Raw genomic sequence first — 22126 nt, forward strand, 5'->3', positions numbered from 1 at the left:
CATTGGCTGATGGAAATTCAGTCTGTTCAGCCTAAGTGTGTCTTAATGGCCCGTTCAGGTTCATAACGTGTGCCAATACCCACAACTGTTCTTTTGTGTACCAGAAATGACTTACAGATTTAATGAATGAACAGGACACCAGTCCAGCAAAGTCTTATGTTGTGTTGTAGAAATGTTTTATAAAGTTTCATTTTGTTTATGATGTTTTTGGTATCATTATTGTCGTCTGGTTTATGTGACAGTTTACTTTTGGCTGACAGGGCAGTGACATCACTGCTGAGCTCCTGAAGTCAAATCTAATATTACTTTTAAGACCTTTTCAGCAGTAAGGTTGAATCCTGTATAGACGCACTCAAATGTTGTGGCGGCATTTTACCATCAGATGACTAAAATTCTTAAATGAATATAAATAGAATAGAATATAAATTCAGCATAACATTTTTGTTTTTTTAATTTGTCATGTAATGATGTCACACTCCAATACAGGAAGTGGCAGCATGCACCTTTAACGTTGGTTCGTTGTTTGGTTTTAAGAAGACTGAAATAAATGAGATAAAATCTCAGTGTGGTTCAGTTTATTGGATTAAAATGTAACACAAAAGGGCAACAACACTTTTTTTTGCCAAACAGCTTCCTTTTATATACATAAATATGCTTGACCATCTATGTTCTGTGTATGCTTCAATTGTACTGCTGAGCATAATGTAGTTTTGATTTGGACTGAAACTACTTCAGTGGTTCATTGGTACATGGAATTTCAAATCAAAAAAACTACCAATGGATTTCAGTGCTTTTTAGATACTTCTCACACCATCATTTACATATTCACTCTTGGTCACTCTCTAAGCTGCATCGCAAAACTCTCAAATTAAAACAGGACTTGCTGTTGCTGGTAAATGAGAGCTTCACAATCAACACTGAAGAAATGTGAGTGACGTCTTGTAATATGAAACAGAGAAACCATCTCAGCTCCGGACAAACAAATAATCCCATCACATCTGCAGTGATGCCTCAGGGGTGGATGGATCAGAAAGGAATGTGATGTTTTGAAGCATCAGCAGTAGTATGACTGAGATTTGTGCTTTCAAGCGTCCAACAGTGTCTTGTTGTCCAGCTTGATCTTCTCTCCTGGTTTGAATGCTGGCATCCCCGCATATGGGCAGCTGGCACATCTGAACGCATCGCCGAGATAACACTGCCACGAAACAGAGAGACATATTTTTAAAAGATTCTCTACAACATTCACGACAGAATCATAAGAAAAGACAACATGTACTCACACTTCCACAGGCAGATTTTGGCATATTTGTTGTCTTTTTTCCTTTACTCTCTTCCTCCAGCTCCTCAGCCAGGCCACAAGAGCTACACACACACACACACACACACACACACACAGCATATAATGTCATGTCAGCTTTGAAGGATTTTCAAAGCGTAGGTAAAAGTAACAATAGACTTAGTGTGATGGACTAACCAGTTCTTGCAGGCTTTCTTCTTCTTGCCGGCACCCTCTCCACAGGTGGGTGCTTTAAGAGAAGCTGGGTCTGGCTTCTTCAAATCATCTTCATCTAGCAGAGCGTCAGAGTCCAGCAGATCCTGGAGAGACAAAGGATGCTCGATAAACGCAGGAAGTATAAGAAATTATGTATGAGGTAGCACACAGGGTCAAGAGGAAATAGATCTCTCCATACCCAGCTGCCCACACTGTACAGTATTTAGTGAGCATCTATATGAGTAAAGAAAGATTCAAATCTTTAACTCACCACATCATCATCGCCCATGTCATTGGCTGAGAGCGTCCACATTTGGACAGTGTTGGGATCCAGAGTAGGTTTCTCTGCTGCTGCAACACATTTGACAAAATTAGCTTCACATCAATTTTAACCACAGAAGCAAATCACAGTTTCACATGGAGGACAGAAAAAAAAAATCACACATTCACACCTGCTGATGTTAATAATAAGCACTAATTAAACATGAAGGAACTTTAATAATTGGTTCATAAATGCGTACCGCTTTGTAGTCACTCTGTAGTATAAAAGTTTAATACTTTTTAGTGCCAACCAAACATTTATATGCTGACCGGACAGTCTTATACATGTGTTTCAATCATTGTGTAAAAACACGGATGTCATGACAGCTCCCCAAAAGTGAAGCCAAAACATCTTGATCGCCCCCTGGTGACTGGCTGCAGAATAGATCATAAGTCCCGCCTCCATGTTAGTGAATGGGACATGAGCTAAACTAAAAAAATCAAAGTACACATCAAATACATTTGTTTTACATTTTTTTTTTTTTTTTTGCGTGTGTGTGTTTTTTGTGTCTCTGTGTATGTTTTGTTGCCTTATTTGTTGTCTCCTGTCTGTAAAAAAAAAAAGAAAAAAGAAAAAAAAGGAGTACAACAGAGACTGTGGTCCATTGTGAATTTGCTAGCAGGAACAGTACTTCAATAAAGTAATAAAAAAAAAAAAAAAACATTTTTCCCAAAGATGGTTCATGTCTTTTTTGGTACTTCTAATCACGCTGTTTGTTCAAGTGCTATTTTTTCTCATAAATAGTTTCTTGTTGTTATTTGATGATTTGAGGGAGTGTGTCTCTCAGACTGTCATCACACCCCCCATCTGATTCTACTGTGCACACTCTGGCTCCAAAAGACATAACACAAGCAAGATGGCAGCTCCAGGAAGGAAGGTATTTTGGCTTCAATTTGCGTAGCACCAGGAAGTGGAGATTACTACCAACTATTTACTACTAAGATCCATTTAATGATGGGCCACAGCTGTCTGCAACTCACTGATTTACGACATGCAAAGATTGAAATTATCTTCCACAAACCTCAGAAAGCAAAAATTATATTACAAATTTGTCTCTTGATCATTCAAAATGCTAATTTGTAGATTAAATGACCAGTGTCCATTGGTGTGAACATGTGACAGACAAGTGGACAAACCTCCCAACATATGCAGAGTGATCTCCTTGAATCTTAAAGCTGTGGAAATAAATGCACTTATTGAAAAAGGCAGGAAAACTGTACCTGCTACAGTACCTGGCTTGGGCGTCTTTTTCCCAAACGACAACTTGAGCTGACTGGATGATCCCACTTCATAGTTGGGCTTGGAGGCAGATATGCGAACTCTAGACAGGGTGTTTCCTTCGTAACCAGTGGCTGCCCTGAGAGAGCTCAATGCCTCTGGGGTCAGTTCTGCTTTATTGACCTAGAGAAAGATGAAGCCCAGGGGTCAAAAAGGAGCCTTTGCACCAGAGTTTGGTGAATTTTTACCACTGTTGTAGCAGTCAGCATTTTGTGTCAACATATTCACATTACACTACACTGATGAACTATTTTTTTATTATTTTATGTTCCACAAGAAATGACTTTTCAATACCTTCTTAAGACTTTCATGGGGGAACTGATCTCAATGCCTTTAAAGAGTTTACCTGACCTGCAGATACAATAACTAACTTGACAACAACTTTCCTCTAAAAACCAGATTCCTGAAATATGTTTATGCTGAGCAGCTTCCTTAAGCCAGAGTACACACTGTCAGGATGACGAGCAACATCCACTGCTTTGTGTGGGCTTGTTAACCCTGTGACTCACCTCTGTCACTGACATAAAGCCAGACAACTTCAGAGCTGACATCAGCTTCTCGGCCGTCCTCACACTCTGTGCTTCAGCTCCTGGAACAGAGAACGAAAAAAGTCAGACACACTGTATCAGATTCATCAGTGCAGCACAGTGACTGATTGGATAAAGACATGAGACAAGAGTATTTGGTGGTTTATATCCATGATGAAAGTGAGACTGTATAGTATATCCAATTTACTTGAGGGTCAAAAATCCTACATGACTATGAGACTTAAAATTCTGACCTTAACGCACCTCTGAAATCCAGCCATTCAAACTAAATGAGAATTTAAAGCAATAGTACTGTCTCCCACCTGTGACCGGTTCCTCCAGAACGATCTTCCCACCAGGTTTGAGCACTCTGGCTATCTCTACAAGAGTCTCTGAGCTGTGGATGGACGAGCTGTCAGCCAGAAGGCAAGACAGCACCCAATCGAAGGTGGATGCCGTGTGGGAGGCTGAGAGGAGAAGCATGAAAGAAATAAATGCACAAACTTACACCAGAATAAAGAGATATATCATTTACATATGTGGTGATAAACATATAGTTGTAGCCATTACTTGTGACTCAGGGTAATAAAGACTTGGAGCTCATCACATAGGTACAAGCCTATTAGAACATAGGTTCTTTGTCAAGTCAGAATGTTAACATTGATTAAATGTTGTGGCTTGGAGTTAGTGTGCATGTGTTTAAGGTTAATTAAGCAACATAAAAATTCTTCCCTGGTATAATTCAAAGCCACTCACATAGTGATAGTCTCTCCATGTTCTCCACTGACACTTTGCCCTCCGCGCCAACCATAGCACTCACATCCTCTGCAAACTGTTTAAGGGCTGTTGGTGCTGAGGGCTGAGTCCATATCAGCATAACTTTGTCTCCGGTTTTAATGCCGAGGTCTGCCATGATTTCCTGGAAAAAGTAAAAAGATTCACTTAAGTCAGTATATTTAAGCAGTAATTTATCAGTTTCTTAAAATGTTCTTGAAACTTCTATAGCAAAAATGACATGATTCAGTTGATCCTCCTTGGGGATGTGGAGGTCAAATGAGTTGATATCTTGTCAGCACCACCACAAAGCATGGCGTCAAATATGAGATCAGAGTGAGTCAGCAGTTTTTTAACACAGGCTACACAAACTGGATCAGAAGCTGCACAGAAACAGACTTGTATTCATGTATTGGACTTGACTACATATAATTATAAATGTGCCGATGTCACTGTGGTCACCTCCTGTCGCCCAATCACATAAAGCAAGATCTAATAGGCTGTAAGGTCTTTCTTAAGGAAACGCTAATAATGTGACTGTGGCCTTCATTATGACAAGGTAATTTAGATATGTATGGAATGACAAGTTGTTACAGTTGTCTGTCACTGGATGACACAGTCAGACCATAAGAAATTACCAATCTGATAACACAGAACCGTTAAAACCAACCTGGAATTGAACTGACTCAGACAGAAAACCAGTTTGTTCCATTAAAACACCGGATATGGCCTATTTTTTATGAATATCCTGTGTTTCTAATAAATCCTGCCCAGTTAACGGTGCGTAGCTAACCTATAATAATGATAAATACAGTCAGCAGATGATGAAATGTGACAACAGGAGAAAGCTCTGGAAGCTTCTCTCTTTACGGTCTTATTAGCCCCAAACGTTCAGTTGTAACACTAGAAATGGCTTATTCATTGTATATTAGCGTGTTATGTGATCAAGTTAGAGAATTTGGGCTAACTATTAATGAGCTAGCTTATTGTTTACAAAGGTGAAAGCAGGTTAAATTAGCAGACAGCGTGACGCAGGAGCCTCAACTTCTCACACACGTTATTAACGTTAGAAAAGTACGGTACACGGTACACACGAACAGCTTACACTGACGCTTTTCCACAATTGTTCTTAAACGCGTCTGGTGGCCTAGTTACCGATAAATACGTAGATATATAAATACATTTTTAATAGAGCATACTCACCGATTGACCCTCTATACCGGTGACAATATGTGTCAAGTTATAATGAGTGAAAAGCGTGTCTTCCGATTAAGATTTTCAAAATAAGATGTTAGTGTTGCGCAATGTTTTGGCCACGCAAAGTAGTCTACACAAAAAGAATGTATATTATATAAACGTGTGTGTGTGTGTGTGTGTGTGTGTGTGTGTGTGTGTGTGTGTGTGTGTGTGTGTGTGATGTATATTTTATGTATATATTTGTGTGCTATTATACCATATTTGTTATCGAGTATTTTTCAATGTGATTTTTATGCGTTTTAATTTGAAGACGACATCCTTGATGTTCCGGTCTCTCAAGCGATTACTTTGTAGTCGCGTTAAAGTGACGCAACAGAGTGTAAACAGGGCCTCAGTGCAGCTGGAGATGGCGGCGCTGCTGAGAGGTGTGCGGGCTGGAAGGGCACTACGGGGGCTGGCTGGTGGTAAGACATGTTGCCCCCTTATGTTAACAACAGCCAGACTGGGAGTCTCTCGTGTACCTTATTAATACTTTAGTTTTTTTGTTGTAACAGTGGAAATGAGCCAATGTTGACGGTAGCTCTCCGTGCCAAAGTCACTTCTCAGAGAAGGTGATCATGAAGGACAGAATCAGCAAACATTATGTTGGCTGTGGCTTTAAAAGCTCAACAGTTAGTAGGATAATTATTAGTTAGCAGTGGTTTGTTTTGTTGACTTCAATCCTAAAACATGCATTGTATTGCAAACATGTTCCTGCAGATGGGGGCGGCTTCGCTCTGATTATGCAAGCTGTCAAAGTGTTTCTCGTGAACTGCCTATAAATAGCTCAGATTCCTATGTGTTTAAGTTTTGTGGGGGCACTTTTCTGATCATAAGAAACTATTTTATACTAGTGGGCACACACACGTGTAATCCACTGTGCAACATTCAGCTTTACTGGTTACAGGACGTGTTCACCGTTTTCCAAGTGTGTCCAGCAGTCAGGTGTTCATATAAACAGTGAAAGAGTTTTTCCTCGCTGTAATCATTCCTCCTGTTCATACTGACTATTAAAAGATCTCCTTCAAATGTGCTTTCAATGGAAGTGATGGAGGACAAAATCCACAGTGTGTCCACACAGTCATTTAAAAGTAGATGTGAAGCGTATATGAGTCTTCAGCAGTGTGAGTTAGTCATATCAAGTGGATATCTGACACATTTACATCTTTGTAGCATCAAATTCCCTCTTTGTGTTTCCTCTGACAATGTTTCTCTGTTGAGCTGTGGTGGAAGTATAGTAACAAAAAGAGGGGACTTTGGCACTAAAACGACTGTAACATTGTAAGATATCACCTTGATTTGACTTGTTTGGATGGCTGAAGCCTCATATTAGCTTCAGATCAACTTCGAAATATACTTTTCAACTGTAGGAGGACTGTGGATTTTGTCGAGGAATGATTACAGCAATCATCCATATTACAGTGTCTACAACTCTACCAAACTCCTTAATCATCCACTTAAATACACAGTGAAAATGTGCTTGGTGAGTCACCTGAGCACCAAAATGATCAAACCCCAGACATTCCACAGAACTTTTGCACTTGTTCTTTCTCATTCTGCTGCTCTGTGTGCCTGTTGTGAAACACACTGAGGGGAAGAGGGAGGAGCACAGAACTGTTGGAAAAAAGTAGACCTAGTTGACAGAAGACATTTTGACATGTCACAGTTGGAAACATATAGGTATAAATAATACAATAAAAAAAAACAACTCTCAAAGCTACAAGTTAATTTCAGGACCTAAATGTTTGCCAGTGGCACTGTAGGCAACTTGAAAAAGAAAGTGCAAATGTCCCAGTTTTGTTGAGCGTGAACTTAAGTTTAATTACCATATTTTAGAATAGAGTTTGGTCACAGATAAGAGGCTAATGAAACTACTCCTCCCTCCAGTGGTGACTTCACCAGCAGCAACAAACCCCCAGTGCAGCGGTCTGAGACGTGGCTTCCACTGCGCAGCGTTGAGGCTTCAGGATGAATCCAAATCCGACAAACCCTCCTCATCTTCTTCATCCACCACCTACCACGAGCACTACCGGGCTCACTCTGCCGAACAGGACACGACAGCGGAGGCATCCCAGGGACAGTCAGCGTCCGACCCTGAGGTAGAGGAGGGTGCCAGGCCGAACACCAGGTCAGTCAGAGGCAGCAAGAGTGGCTGGAGGTTTATTATGTAGAGTTTCTGAGATAAGACTTTATTTGTGTAGCACTTTTCATGCACAGTAATGAAACACAAAGTGCTTAAGATAGTAATAAAATAAAACAAAACAAAACAAGCAATAAAACTGCACCCACACTTCCTGATCCACACTAACAATAAATGACTGTTATATATATTGACTTGATAAAAACAGGAAGTGACGCACGGCTATCAATGAATCTGCAATGAGAAAACATCAGAAGTAGGATAAAAAAGTTTAAAAAATAAAAATATTTCAGAACACCCAAATAAATTAAATAGTAAAATAAAGTCACTATAAAGAGAGTGAGGTGGGGTATTGAAAGGAAAGCAAAAGATAGATAACAATAAAATAAAATAATTAAAACAACTAAGTGGAGATGTGTTGAAGTAAAAGCAGACATAAAAATGAGGCTATGAAGAGGAAAAGAAATAAAGAAATAAAACGTGTGTGTGTGTGTGTGTGTGTGTGTGTGTGTGTGTGGTGTGTGTGGTGTGTGTGGTGTGTGTGGTGTGTGTGTGTGTGTGTGTGTGGAAAGTTACCAGGACCAGAGCGGGGAGCAGAATGAGGAGTATGAAACAGAGGAGCAACTGCAAGCTCGGATCCTGACGGCTGCTCTGGAGTTCGTCCCACAGCATGGCTGGTCGATGGAAGCCATAGCAGCCGGTGCTGAGGTGAGCTGCTGTTATGACATGGCAGGTTTTACCACCAGCTCCAGCACTTAAATGTGAGTCGCTGTCTGGATGTAGTGTAAATATAATATGAGGAAACATTTTAAGGAAATTGTTACATAAAAAAGTGCTTGTATGTCCTTTCATTTTTTTAAATACTTTATTAATTGTCAGCATTCCATTTTATGCATTTTGCGTATGTAATATAGGCTACATAGTGATGACAACATAAGTAATGTGATTAGGTTTGTCACCCAGTGATACAACATAATAACAATTCATTAATGTTACAATGAGTTAAAGTAAATCAATGCTGGAACCAGTCTGTAGATGGATTTATGGATCACGTGTACAAACATACAAATCTCAGGAAATCCACCAATCTCTGCAGTCATAGATACTAAAAATCAACATCCTGTTCTCTCACATCCTCTCATGTAACATGAATGGAGAATTTAAAGTGTTTGTTTCTTGTTTTTTGTGTGTGTCTGTGTGCGTGTGTGGATGTGTGTGTGTGTGTGTGTGTGTACCAGACACTGGGCCTGTCCTCTGCTTCCACTGGTATGTTCTACAACGGCTCTGGAGACTTGGTTCTTCATTTCATCGCCCACTGCAACTCCCAGCTGACAGAGATCATGGCTGAACAACACAAACAGATCCAACTGGGCCAAGCCGAGTACGCGCACAAACATGCACACACACACACACACACACACCGGCATGTGTAGTCCCTTGCTACTATTAAAGTGCAGAATTACTTCCCTGTATGATGATTTTTCTACTAACTTTAACATTCAATTATCTTGAGTTTTTCAAAATGTAAGCATTTCCTTTTTTCATTTAAATACCTGAAGCAGTTTATTTATAGTCCAGCTGTTCCTGTTAGCTGTTCAAACTGTGTTGCAGTCAGAGCTCTACATTTCAGCTTTAAACTTTGACAAATGTGTTGCAGATCAAAGCAGACTGCTGACTTTCTAAGAGATGCTGTAGAGACCAGACTGAGGATGTATATCCCTTACATAGAGACATGGCCGCAGGTACAGTGTGATGATGATGATGATGATGATGATGATGAAGAGCATGAGTACTGGCTGTCCCGTGCATCCTCTTTCATTTGTTGTCGCTGTCTGTTACTATCAGAGGTGAGGACTTGTGTTACGTTCTTGACTTTGTGACTGTGTCCTCAGGCCATGAGTCTGCTGCTCCTTCCTCACAACATCCCCGACAGCCTGAAGCACCTCTCCACCATGGTGGACGACATCTGGTACTACGCTGGAGACCGGTCCACAGACGTGAGTGGATCCGATCACCCTCGAATCCCCCTCTCTTCTGCTCACACCTTCCTGTCTCCCTTTCATCACAACCCCCACAATGTCCGGCCCGTCTCCTCACAGGTTACTCCCCCTCCTCCCCCCTACCAACCCCTAACTTTGTTCCCTTTTAACACCTCCAAAAAAAAACAATTGGAAAAAAGTGAATCATCATCTTAAATCTGTGTTCAGCTTTCTATTAGTGTCGAAATAAGCGAGAGGTCAAATCAAATACTCTCACCTCTAGGGTTGCAAAATTCCGGGAATTTTCAAACTTGGAAACTTTCCATGGGAATTAACGGGAATTAACGGGAATTAATGGGAATTAACGGGAATAAACTGGGAATTTACTAAACTGAAGGTATGTTCTTATTAGGGAACTTAAATATAGTTGTGTAAAATAATATTTTAGCATAATCCTGACTAAAACAACCAGATATCATTTGATGTTACTAGTTATATCATTTGTACCTAAGTAAATAACAATAACTAATAGTTTTAAAAACATCTTGTATATTTTGGATTTTATGAGTTGTATCTCCACCAGGATACATTAGACACATCCCCCTCAGGGATGTGTAGCTTCACAGACACATTGTTGTATTTTTTCAGAGTTGTGTGTGAAACCATTAAGAATAATAACATTTAGTTGCTTTTTTAATATTAAATTATAAATTATTGTATAATTTAATATAACTTCAACAGCTCAGGGACATCAAGCGACATTGTGCACCTTTTTTATCGTCAACTTAAAATAATGTTTTTTAATGAAGGGGTGGACTTTTTTTATCCAATTAATCAATCAAATGATGATACCTTTCCACTAAATTACCCTCAGTTGCCATAAATTCCCATAAATTCCCATTTAATTCCCATAATTCCCATAATTCCCATGGAAAGTTTCCAATTTGGAATATTTCCAAAATTCCCCAGCTTAACTTCCCATGGAAATTTACCGGAAACTTTCCACCCCTTTGCAACCCTACTCACCTCATTGGCCAGAAGGACTTTAAAACACTGGTTAGATGATTTTCAGATCACCTGTTTCTGTTTTGGAGTGGAGCTACATGATAATACAGTCTGATATATCTAAATATGAAGAAATAATGGACTTTAAAAGTGTTCTTCACTGTCGTAACTTTTACTGGAACTTCTTCACTGTTACTGTTCCTTTTAGAAATGTTTGTAAGTGTGACATCCATTTAAATATGCCAAAAGAAAAACAACAGATATTTAACAGAGCACAAATTATTTTTATTGCACACTTAAACACACACTTCCTGATGATATTGGATAATATGGATTACATGAAGAATGCACATTCACTAATAACAGAAAATCAAATGAACTAGGAGGATCGGACAGCATCACTAACTCTTGCTTGTTGCATTTGGAATGTAATATATTTAATAGCATGAATGACAGGAAGGATAATAACTGTGTCTTCTGTCATCACAGTTGCAGTTTTATCCATTTTATAAAGCAGAACCCCAAATAACAATAATAATAATAATAATAATAATGATGATAATAATACACTTTCTTTCTATAGCAAAATAAAATTAACTGAGTATCATACTTAAAAACAGTAGTCAAGCATAAATAGATGAGACAAATATGAAATGAATACATTAAACAATTATACAATGTTAGAGAAATGCCAGTCTGTACAGGTGGGTCTTTAAAAGCTTTTTAAAATGAAGCACAGATTAAGCTGATCTAATACTAAGGGGGAGTTTGTTCCAAAGCTTATTTTCTGATTTAAGTGATCTCAGTGCAGATTAAGGTGGATTTCTCAAATGTAACCTTGTAGGGATTTGAAAGTTATTAGTAGAATAAAGGTGTGACAGCATTATGTTTATGACTTTAGGACATTGATATGATATTGTGACAGTAAGTAGCACCAGATAGGCTGTGAGAAAACACCTCTGTAGTCTGTCTGTAGTTATGCAGCACTGTGCTTTTAATGATGTACCTGCTGACTTTCTTCCTTCATATGTCTTCAGGGTCTGTAATCTAGGTTTTTCTCTTTTTTCTTTTGTTGTTGTTGCACTTTCTCGTATTTCATGTAGTGTTTTCTTTTGTTACTTGTCATATTGCTGTATGCATTTTTAATGTAAGGCACTTTACCTCAAATGAAAGGACTTCACCTGTTTCAAACATTTACTTTATGAGCTGTCCATCACCTCTTTCCTTTTGTAGATGAACTGGTACACGAAAAGAGCAGCACTGACAGGCATCTTTAACACCACAGAGCTTGTGATGGTTCAGGATTCCTCCCCAGACTTCCAGGACACCTGGAATTTCCTTGACAACCGCATTCAGGATGTAGTCAACATGGCCAGCACCGCCAAACAGGTAGAGTGCAGCATATGTCATATCAAAGAGTTCAGTAGAGGATGAACTGAAGAAATGTGGTCATTAGGGAGCAACTGAACTCTCTCTGCTTCCAAGCTTTACCCAAAAGTGAAGTAATACTGTTTTAGTAGTACACAACCTGAATTGGCCTCATATGCTTTGTTCTACAGGTGCAGTCGACTGGTGAAACAATGGTGCAGGGGCTTATGGGAGCTGCTGTAACAGTAAGTCTTTATATCCTGTTCATCATTTCTATGTTCTTAAGTTCTTCTCAAAACCTCGACACCTACAAATGTAGTCGTCTTCATTAGAAACCTTTTGAGTGATGTGTATCAATTTATACATTTCATTTGTTTTCACCAAGTGTCGCTTCAGGTGCTGCATTTCACTAATGTATCATGTTTTGCTTGTGTTTACAGCTGAAGAACCTCACAGGTTTGAACCAGAGACGATGATGTAAAACATCTACCCCCCAAACTGATCCGACCATTGCATCTGTGTCACAAACTCAAGATCAATTTTCTTTTTTCGCTTTTCTTTCTGAATAACTGTGTGAGGTTGAAAGTGTTGGATCATGGCTTTCATTTTGTCAGGGGAGGCTATGTCTTGTTTTGTTTCACTGTCCAAGATTTCCCTCTCCTGCTCAGATCAATTTTTCCTTTGTATAAGAGGAGTCAAGGATCAGTTATTTTGCTGTCAGGTCGATCAAGACTTCAATAAAGTAGTTATTATATATTTACCATATGTGTGTGCTTTTTACTTCTGACTAAAATGATATCACTCATCCACTATAAAGGCTCTGTTCAGAAGTCCAGGAGTGAAGTTCTGCAATGTAAATTTCTCACAGGCAATAAAAATCTTCACTGAAATTGTTTCATTATTCCATAGACAAATCATTATCAGCCAATAATCTCTTATATAGGCTACATAAACACATTTTTTGCTGTGATTCCTCAAATGTGGTTATCACACACATCACAAAGACATGTAATAGAGGTATGATATTTTACAGTTTAACAATAAACTGTAAAATGTCAGTATGCTGAAACAGTAAACCTCACAATGAAATTAGGGTTAGTATTATAAATCACTGAATAAAAAACAAAAAAATACATATTAAACTTTATTAAAGAAAAATGATCAAATATACCTAAAATGCAACCTATATAGTTAATATATATAGATATCTAGAGATATCTATCTATACACAGACATACACATACACTGCATATACGGTAATACCGTCGACCAATATAGGTCGGGCTTTTAATTTATTTGTAACCACGTGAGTTACAAATAAAGTTTATTTTAATTTTTTTTTTTTTACAAAAAAACAAACAATAACAGACATACACTGAGTACTTTTATTTTGAAGGGCTTTCTGGGTAAAAAGTCTGACCTGGATATTAAACAAAAGCCCGCCTCCTTAAATCAGTGTGACCAATCAGTGATCGTATCTACAACTTCTGGCCAATCATAGGCCGGTAAGTATTTCCGTGGAGGTCATTAAGCAAGAATAGCGGCAGTCTAACGTCGTGTGGGATTGTGAACATTAATATCTGTCCTTAATTTACTCCAATAATGCCGTATGCTAACCAGCCGACGGTGAAAATCACAGAACTGTCAGACGAAAATGTGAAGTTTATGATTGAAAACACTGATTTGGCGTAAGTATTCATTTATCAGTGAGTAGCGTTAGCAGAGAGCTTTATCGTCATTGAGCTGCACAAAACACACCGCTGGGCTGAGAGTAAATGTTAAATAAATGCACTGTGGAGAGTTCATGACCGTCTAAAAATGAGAGTTAATGTTTAATAAACGTATTGTCCAAGATTCATGACAAACAAAAGTAACTACAGCTGGTTGTGTAGACTAGAGTTAGTTAAAACTAGCTAAGAGGTGGGCAAGTGTTTCAGATAATTCAAGAGATAACTGTTATAACCCCTATTTATTATGTAAAGGGTAAAAGTTAATGTTCCTCTTTTTCATAAATATTAAGCATAAAATGTATTATGCATATTAAATTTATAAGCTAATGTTCCTTTTTGATCAATATTAAGCATAAAACACCTTATTTCAATTAACTATTATTTCCTTGCTTGGTATTTCTGAGTCTTGTACTCTGGTTACCTTTTGAGGGTCAAATTAGTGTTAAAGAAGGACTGAAAGTGGAGGCTACATTGATGTTAGCTTGTTGAATGAGAGAAATGTTATAAATAGTTGTATGTAAAACATTAACGTGAGTATTTCTGTGTGTTTCAGGGTTGCAAACTCTATACGTCGTGTCTTCATGTCAGAAGTTGCCACTATAGGTAAAGTAACTTTTTACATGTATTGTTCATTGATTTTCATTACACATAAACTAGGCTATTACTGAGGAGACTTACTCTATTCAGTCTATTCAGAGTAGGGCTGGGCGATATGGACAAAATCAAATATCCCGATATTTCTGACCAAATACCTCGATATCGATATTGCAACAATATTGTAGAGATGGTTGTTGATGCTTTCACAAAATATTTACTCTATGACATTTTTTATAAATAATCAGTCTGTTAAGTTTAGAAAATTATATACTTTACTGTAATGCAGCATTTAAAACCAAGAAAAGACAACTCTGATGAGTGATGACGTGTCACGATATTATGATATCCAAAATCTAAGACAATATCTAGCCTCGTATCACGATATCGATATAATATCAATGTACTGCCCAGCCCTAATTCAGAGTGAGCATTTCACTTTATGACAAGATGCTTGACTTATTTTTTACATCACAAAGCTGTGGTGGGATTATTTCAGTTCCCTCTCTTGTCTTTGGGATGTCTGATTGTCACTAAATTTAATCACAGGAAACTCCTTTGGTCAGTACAAGGTTTAGTTTGATGGCAAAAGACGTCTTTTGGCAGCTAAAGATGGCTGGACTGTTGGATGAGCAAATTCTTCTCAGGTGTTTGTAGTCATTTGACTGAAGGAGATTCAGTCAAAGTGCAGCTCTGCCCAAAAAGCAAGTTTAAAAAATACAAATACATAGACTTTGCATTGTTGGAGAGTTGCGAGAAGCCACAGAACAACAGAGAATGTAGTCTGTGTAGTACTTTTCCCCACACAGTAATACTCATACAATTTCTAAATGACTAACTTGAACCTGCATTACTTTTGTTTCCAGCGATTGACTGGATCCAGATCGATGCCAATTCATCAGTATTGCATGATGAGTTCATTGCACACAGAGTGGGTATGTATCTGCAACTTGATAGGGATTGGTCATATTGTTGAAATATGACCAGAGGTGTCATATAAACATAATGTCTTCTGTGTTGACAGGTCTCATACCCCTCACTAGCGATGACATTGTGGACAAAATGCAGTATTCCAGGGTGAGTATACAGTCGTATGAGTCAACAACAGTGATGTGTCCTAGTTACATTTAAATGCAGCACCATCAATACTGAAAATTATTCTGCCCTAAACTCTAAACCTGATCACTAAATGTGATTAAGTAACTTCTCACAGTCTATTTGTTTACAGTATGGTTATTTTGTAATTAGTGGCTTTACTTTTACCCACTTTTAATCTCTTGGTGTCTAAAGTATGTTCGTATATCATTTTACTTGCGCGTTTCCTATTTCCTCCTGTTTATATTGTATTACACTTTTTTAATTAAAAAGTAATGTACAAAAAGTGTCCTGAAGTTTACCATTATAAAAAAATGTTGTCACATTATCACTGTAATTGTTGTACAGCATTTTTCTAGTATTTTGAATTTTCATACACAGTTTTCTACAAAACACTGCTACACTGAGTAACTACCATGATGACTTTCATACAGTCCAGTGTGATAGACATTAGCTTGACTCTTATATGATACTGGAAGAAATGTCTAGATTTGTGTTAACCATATCTCCAAACTGTACTATATAAATACAGTATAATAACTGGATATTATTCTCATGTCCATTTACAGTTTTTAACTGTTTGTGTCTCTGCCCCATGTCTGATCTTGCTGCAGGACTGTACCTGTGATGATTTCTGTCCAGAGTGTTCTGTCGAGCTGACGCTGGATGTCCGATGCACTGAAGACCAGACACGCCATGTCACCTCACGTGACCTGTTGTCCAACAACCCCCGAGTCATCCCTGTGAGTTTTTTCCCCACATGTTGAAGTCATTTTAAGCAGAGTGGAGGCAGAAAAGAAAAAGCTGACTTTGAATTTGACTTTCCAGGTGACTTCCAGGAGTAGAGACAATGATCCCAATGACTACGTTGAACAAGATGGTAAAGTTTAAAGCCGCCTCTGCTTATTGTCAGGTGTTTTTCATTCATGCTGTTTGACATTAAAAAAAATGTCTCTGTCACTAACACAACAGACATTTTGCTGGTGAAGCTTCGTAAAGGACAGGAACTGCGACTCAGAGCTTACGCCAAGAAAGGCTTTGGCAAAGAGCATGCCAAGTGGAACCCAACAGCGGGGGTGTCATTCGAGTACGACCCAGACAACGCACTCCGGCACACAGTTTACCCAAGACCTGAGGAATGGTGCGTTATTTGTTCTGTTATTTCTCAGCATGTGCATTACAGGAAAATGAGTTCCTCACTCACCCATAAACACCTTGATGTGTTTTGTCTTTCTCTTATTTCCAGGCCAAAGAGTGAATACACAGAGATTGAAGAAGATGAGGTTCAAGCTCCCTATGAGCCCAATGGAAAACCAGAAAGGTGAGAAGACAGAAATCATACTTGAGCACAGGTGGAGTGCATGTTTGAAGTCAACTTAGGCGGCAGTGGCCAGAACTACAATAGGACTTATTTGTGACCCCCACACCCCTCCCGTAGGTTCTATTACAACGTGGAGTCTTGCGGTTCTCTACGACCGGAGACCATCGTCATGTCTGCGCTGGCCGTCCTCAAGAAGAAGCTGAGCGACCTGCAGACACAGCTGAGCCACGAGATCCAAAGCGACGTGCTCACCATCAACTGAGAGTGTCTTGCTTACAGACCAGGACCTGCATTCACACAGCACAGCACATTACTTCTGATCAGATCGAGGATCAGTGTTCAGGTTGCATGACACGTGCTTCTGTTCTATGTAGAATCAGTTGAATCCTCCCGGGATACTGGTCTTAGATCTGTATGTATGTTCTTGTATGTGTGTTCTTGAGCTGTGGGTAATTTGAACTACTAAGAGTCTTCATTTTACCTTAGAGTTTGAACAAAATGATTGTTAAATGTCTCATTGTTAGAAGTCATCATTTACTCTTATCCAGACATGCATTCTTGAACTTATTCCAGCAGCAGTGATTCTAACAGAAGTTGTGTGTGCAATGCAAGGTCAGTGTCTGAAAGGTCTCGAAATGATGCAAATAAAGTTTTTTTTGTTGTCAGTGTAATACTCGAATAATATTTTGTTAAATGTCACTTTTTAAATAAATCTGTTTTCAAAGCCTTGGTGATCTTTTGTCAAGCATTTCCTTATTGTAATGACTTAAAATGTTCAGGATCATTTATATGCACATATGAGTACAAATACAAAATCTATAAAAAAATAAAACGTGTGTAATAAGTGAGTGGTACAGATTATAACCATGGACATCTGTGAGCACTTTAACCTGCCTAACAGTACAGTGTCATGCCTCTGGCCTCAAATATGGACCTGAAGGAATTTATACCCACAGTGGGATGTGTCAAGTCAGAGACTGATACCAGAGCCAGAGTGACGCAGTTTCATAGTAAAAGCACAAATCTGACCACAGCGAAGTAGTTTTTGTCTGATCAGCCCTGCTGCTGATCGACAAGATCTTACAGTAAAAGGATACCCTGTTAGACAGCGATGGTGGGTTTTACTGACTGTTTATACCCTCTTATAATATAAAAATGATCAATTAGTCAAATAGCTAATTATCATTAGCTAATGATAATGATAATAGCTAATTATCATTAGCAATTCGACATTAATCAGAAAGCCACTCAAATAAAAGCACATGCTACAATACCGGATAGGATAGGATGTGTTACATGTCTCATAATTCATGTTGTGCAGAAAAGGTTTCATTTCCGCTCAGTTTTCCTTAAGGAGGCTTTTATTTTGAATGTTGTGACACTACACGTTGTTTTTTATTGATGCGGGTTTTCAGTGAGACAGAGACCGCATCACATCCACATCCCGCATCGGTCACAGCTCACATACCTGAGCGTGGAGACTCACGCGAGATGACAGGTAAACTGCTCTGTGCTGTTACAGGAGGTCAGCCGAGCCTCGTTTCCATTTAATGTAATTTATCATTTATGTTGTTATATGCTAATACAACACAAAATATAATATTAAAACAATACACTGTCTGAATATGGAGGACCCGCTATATAATTCGGCACATGTGTTATCAATGGGCAGCACTGCAAATTCCAGTGTTTTTTATTCTGAGTGATGATGATACTACAATCTTCCGCAAGCGCGCTGTTTTCTAAAACGTGATTTTTAACTGAGATAAGGAGCACAGCAATTGATAGCATGCATGCCGAATTTACCCAATACAGCTAGACGCCCAGATAAAGTCTGAAGTGGTTGCACAGATGAGTGAAAACATGAGAATGACCATTTACTAAAACAGTATGTGGATTTATGTGTTTTTGCATGTAAATGATTTATTGATTGATTTTTAAATTTTCTCTGCAGTTCTATTAGCCCATTTACCAGGCACCTTAGGGCTGATTATAATGTAGAATAGGAAAGCAGATATTTTTTAAAAACAAAAACAAACAACTTCATGCTTTACCTACTATGTAAATATTAAATCTGGCTAGGAGGTGATCTGAATGTACAAATTATTTGCTGTTTTTCATAAAGCAGATTGAATCTCTGAACCTCCCAACTTTACCCCTGTGGATGAGACGGTGAGACTCAGAGATGACTGTGATGAGGAAGAGGTTCTCCTCTGTCTGCTCCTCTTCCTCAGCTGAAGAGGACAGCGCAAGCCTCTATGATAGTGCTTCCATTTCTGCTGCTGATCCAATCAGTGAGGAAGAACATCCCTATGCATCCCTGCTTTGGTAAGCACTCTCTGCTGTCTTTTATTCATAACAACAACTCACAGATTTGAGACTCATTTCATCAAATTTCAAAAGCCAATAGATGACAGCAAGAGTTCAGATATGTCTTTAAAATCACAAACATAATGTGATGCATTATGGTGGTGCAGGTGCTGTGCACATTGAGGCATATGATATGCTTATTCTTTGTGTCTAGATCCCCAAGTTTTGACTGATTAAAGGTGTAGTCATGCACATCAGAGTTTGCAAGATGGCATTTGATTGAATACTGGTGTTGAAAAAGGAGCGGACACGCAACACTGATTAAAACAAATCTCTTTGTCCAGTTGCCATCGTGTCCAGGATTCTTTGCTGAGCTCCAACAGCAGCTTTACAGGCTACAGAGGCATTCTCAACTGGATCATCATTTTCCTGGTCTGCTTCTCATCTCGCCTCACAGCGGATATTACTTTCTAAAAGTTTTTTTCCTGCTGGCTTTCATCACTTCCTCAGACTGACTGACGTTTCACTTTATGTGTCATTTTGATCTTTAGGTCCTGACTCATGCTCACTTGTTCTTGGAGAATTTTATACAGTGAGTATAATTAGATGCATTCATACATGTAAACATTCTCTAGACAATAATTCTTATTTATTGTATTAAATTTAGAATGACTGTTGAATTTTAAAAAATCACATCCTTATTATTATAGTTAGATAGTAGATAATAGGATTAAGAACTCTTGATGTTTTTCTTTCTTTTAAAGTGGACATATCATGCACATTTTCAGGTCTACATTTTTATTCTGGGGCTCTACTGGAATATTTTTGCATGATTTACAGTACAAACAACTCATTATTTAACTTATACTGAGCCTTTCTGCAGCCCCTCAGTTCAGCCTCTGTCTGAAACAGGCTGTTTTAGGTCCTGTCTCTTTAAGCCCACTCTGTTCTGATTGGTTAGCCCCTGCAAAGCCTCCCCTCAGCAGACTTCTGGCTGCTCCAGAGGTTATGGAAACAAACTATAGTAGTAGAATTCCATCTCTTGTTCTTTACTCCTTCTCAAAGACATCCATACATGCTCAATCCTGAATTTGAAGTAGACAACACAAACAGCCATTGGAACAACCGTAGCAACAAACCTGAACATGTTAACAGTATTTTAACACAAAAAAAAGCTTCACTTACTAGATTTTTCCAACTCGATCTTATGCCTTTCACCAGTGCAGTTTGGCCAGCAAGTTTTACACACTGTAAAAATACTGTAAGATACAATTAAAAGTTTATATACATATGTGCATAATTTGAATTAATTTTTTCATTTGTTTTGAATAGACATGGCTTTTTGATAGATGTCAAAAAGGTCTTGGAACATCTAATTGAGGACAACTGCAACTGGCCATCTGTCAACCTCATACTGGGTGAGAAACTCTTTTTCAGAATGAAGCAAAGTCGACAGTCAAGTTGCAATGTGGAATAAAAAAGCTGATAATGTTGTCCATCACAAGTCCAACAATATTATAGGAGAACAATGCTAAATCATTTCATTTCACTTTAATTGTCATTCTTATGCAGGTACATAAAAACGAAATACTGTTTAAATCAGGGTTTTCTTTTAATGATGTAAGACTTGGAATAGTAAAACAACACACTGCCTTTTGCTGTGAATGAACAAAACATCTTTATTGTTTGTATGTTCATTCCAGCTGCCAACATGTTTGCACTAATAGCTTTGCTCTTGGAGAGGTCTCAGGAAAAGGTGAGACTGGTACTTTTTTCTCTCTAATTTTAGAGTCATTCAGATTTTTGTTTTTTGAACAGCTATGGAAAAGCCCTCTGAAAATCATACCAGTTGTATTCGTATCCTGTCAACATTTTACATCTCCAAATAGTTTGTCCCTGAAAGGTCAACACTGTCTCTGCCTATGTCTATCAGGGTATGTTGTCCCCCACCAATGGTCATCATTTACACCTTGGAAATCTGGGGTTGCTCTTGCTATTTCCTGCTGCAGTCATTATACACGAGCCCACAATATCAACAGGTAACAACTCCATACATGCATCATCTTTATATTATACACTGCCTGGTCAAAAAACAAGTCGCCACCAAGAAAAAAAAAAAAATTGTGAGAGAGTGGTTCAGGGAGCATGAGACATAATTTTCACACATGGCTTGTCCACCACAGAGTCCAGACCTTTAACCCCATTGAGAATCTTTGGGATGTGCTAGAGAAGGCTTTGCACAGTGGTCCGACTGTCCCATCATCAATACAAGATCTTGGTGAAAAATGAATGCAACACTGGACGGAAATAAATCTTGTGACATTGCAGAAGCTTCCAACAAAATATTAGAGTGTGTGACCTTTTTTTTTGGTGGCGACTTTTGTTTAGGCCAGGCAGTGTATTTACACATGTGATGCAATGTTTAAAATGTATTTTGTCCACCAGGTGGTGCATTTTTCTCTCTCTGGTTCTACACTGTTCTGGGAATGAAACTATATTCATACCAGGAAACTAACCACTGGTACCGACAGGCTACCTTCACTGATGCAGGTATTCATCACTAGATGTAGCACTGATTGAATTTCAGAACAAAAACATAAACTGATCTAACAACTACTGCTTTTTATATCTGTTTTTCCAGAATCAGACAAGAATGTTTCTATCACACAAAAAGCCTCCAGTGAGCATCTTACTCTCCAAGGTGAACATGCCTCTCATTCATAAGATGGTACTTGATTTCTTTACTGTGGTTTATGATGACACATTGTGTCCTTTTGTGAATCTGTGTTTGATTTCTCAGATTTGTATTATTTCCTCCTTGCCCCCACTCTGTGCTACCAAAGAGACTTCCCATGTACTCCCAAGGTTCGCGTCAATAAGCTCTTCCCCAGGCTGCTGGAAATGGTGAGCTGAACAGTGGCACCATTATCACTGAGGCCTTTATGCACTTTTAGA

At 38.6% G+C, this 22126-nt stretch overlaps 3 protein-coding genes across 4 annotated transcripts; 2 read left to right on the forward strand and 1 right to left on the reverse strand.

Moving 5' to 3' along the window:
• Positions 1-541: 541 nt before the first annotated feature.
• Positions 542-5627, reverse strand: ciapin1 (cytokine induced apoptosis inhibitor 1). Of its 2 annotated transcripts, none has more exons than XM_053319337.1 (9): positions 5597-5627; positions 4376-4538; positions 3943-4086; positions 3602-3681; positions 3047-3215; positions 1764-1843; positions 1475-1596; positions 1281-1362; positions 542-1195 (listed from the first exon to the last, which is right to left on the reverse strand). In XM_053319337.1, the coding sequence occupies exons 2-9, from the start codon at positions 4530-4532 to the stop codon at positions 1085-1087; spliced, it is 945 nt and encodes a 314-aa protein (XP_053175312.1). In that variant the 5' UTR covers positions 4533-4538; positions 5597-5627; the 3' UTR covers positions 542-1084. The 2 variants fall into 2 exon arrangements, with proteins under 2 accessions (XP_053175312.1, XP_053175313.1); XM_053319338.1 differs by having other exon boundaries at positions 543-1195; positions 1764-1840.
• A 353-nt stretch (positions 5628-5980) lies between these two features.
• On the forward strand, positions 5981-12881 carry coq9 (coenzyme Q9 homolog (S. cerevisiae)). The gene is made up of 9 exons (XM_053318839.1): positions 5981-6054; positions 7517-7757; positions 8342-8477; positions 9008-9150; positions 9427-9511; positions 9662-9766; positions 11987-12142; positions 12313-12366; positions 12562-12881. Exons 1-9 carry the CDS (start codon positions 5997-5999, stop codon positions 12595-12597), a joined length of 1014 nt encoding a protein of 337 aa, XP_053174814.1. The 5' UTR covers positions 5981-5996; the 3' UTR covers positions 12598-12881.
• A 787-nt stretch (positions 12882-13668) lies between these two features.
• polr2c (RNA polymerase II subunit C) lies at positions 13669-17575 on the forward strand. The gene is made up of 9 exons (XM_053319217.1): positions 13669-13809; positions 14405-14454; positions 15312-15380; positions 15470-15522; positions 16155-16283; positions 16369-16420; positions 16513-16681; positions 16787-16861; positions 16979-17575. Exons 1-9 carry the CDS (start codon positions 13724-13726, stop codon positions 17121-17123), a joined length of 828 nt encoding a protein of 275 aa, XP_053175192.1. The 5' UTR covers positions 13669-13723; the 3' UTR covers positions 17124-17575.
• The last annotated feature ends 4551 nt before the right edge of the window (positions 17576-22126 follow it).

The sequence above is a fragment of the Scomber japonicus genome, chromosome 5, assembly GCF_027409825.1.
Source record: "Scomber japonicus isolate fScoJap1 chromosome 5, fScoJap1.pri, whole genome shotgun sequence".
NCBI lineage: Eukaryota > Metazoa > Chordata > Actinopteri > Scombriformes > Scombridae > Scomber > Scomber japonicus.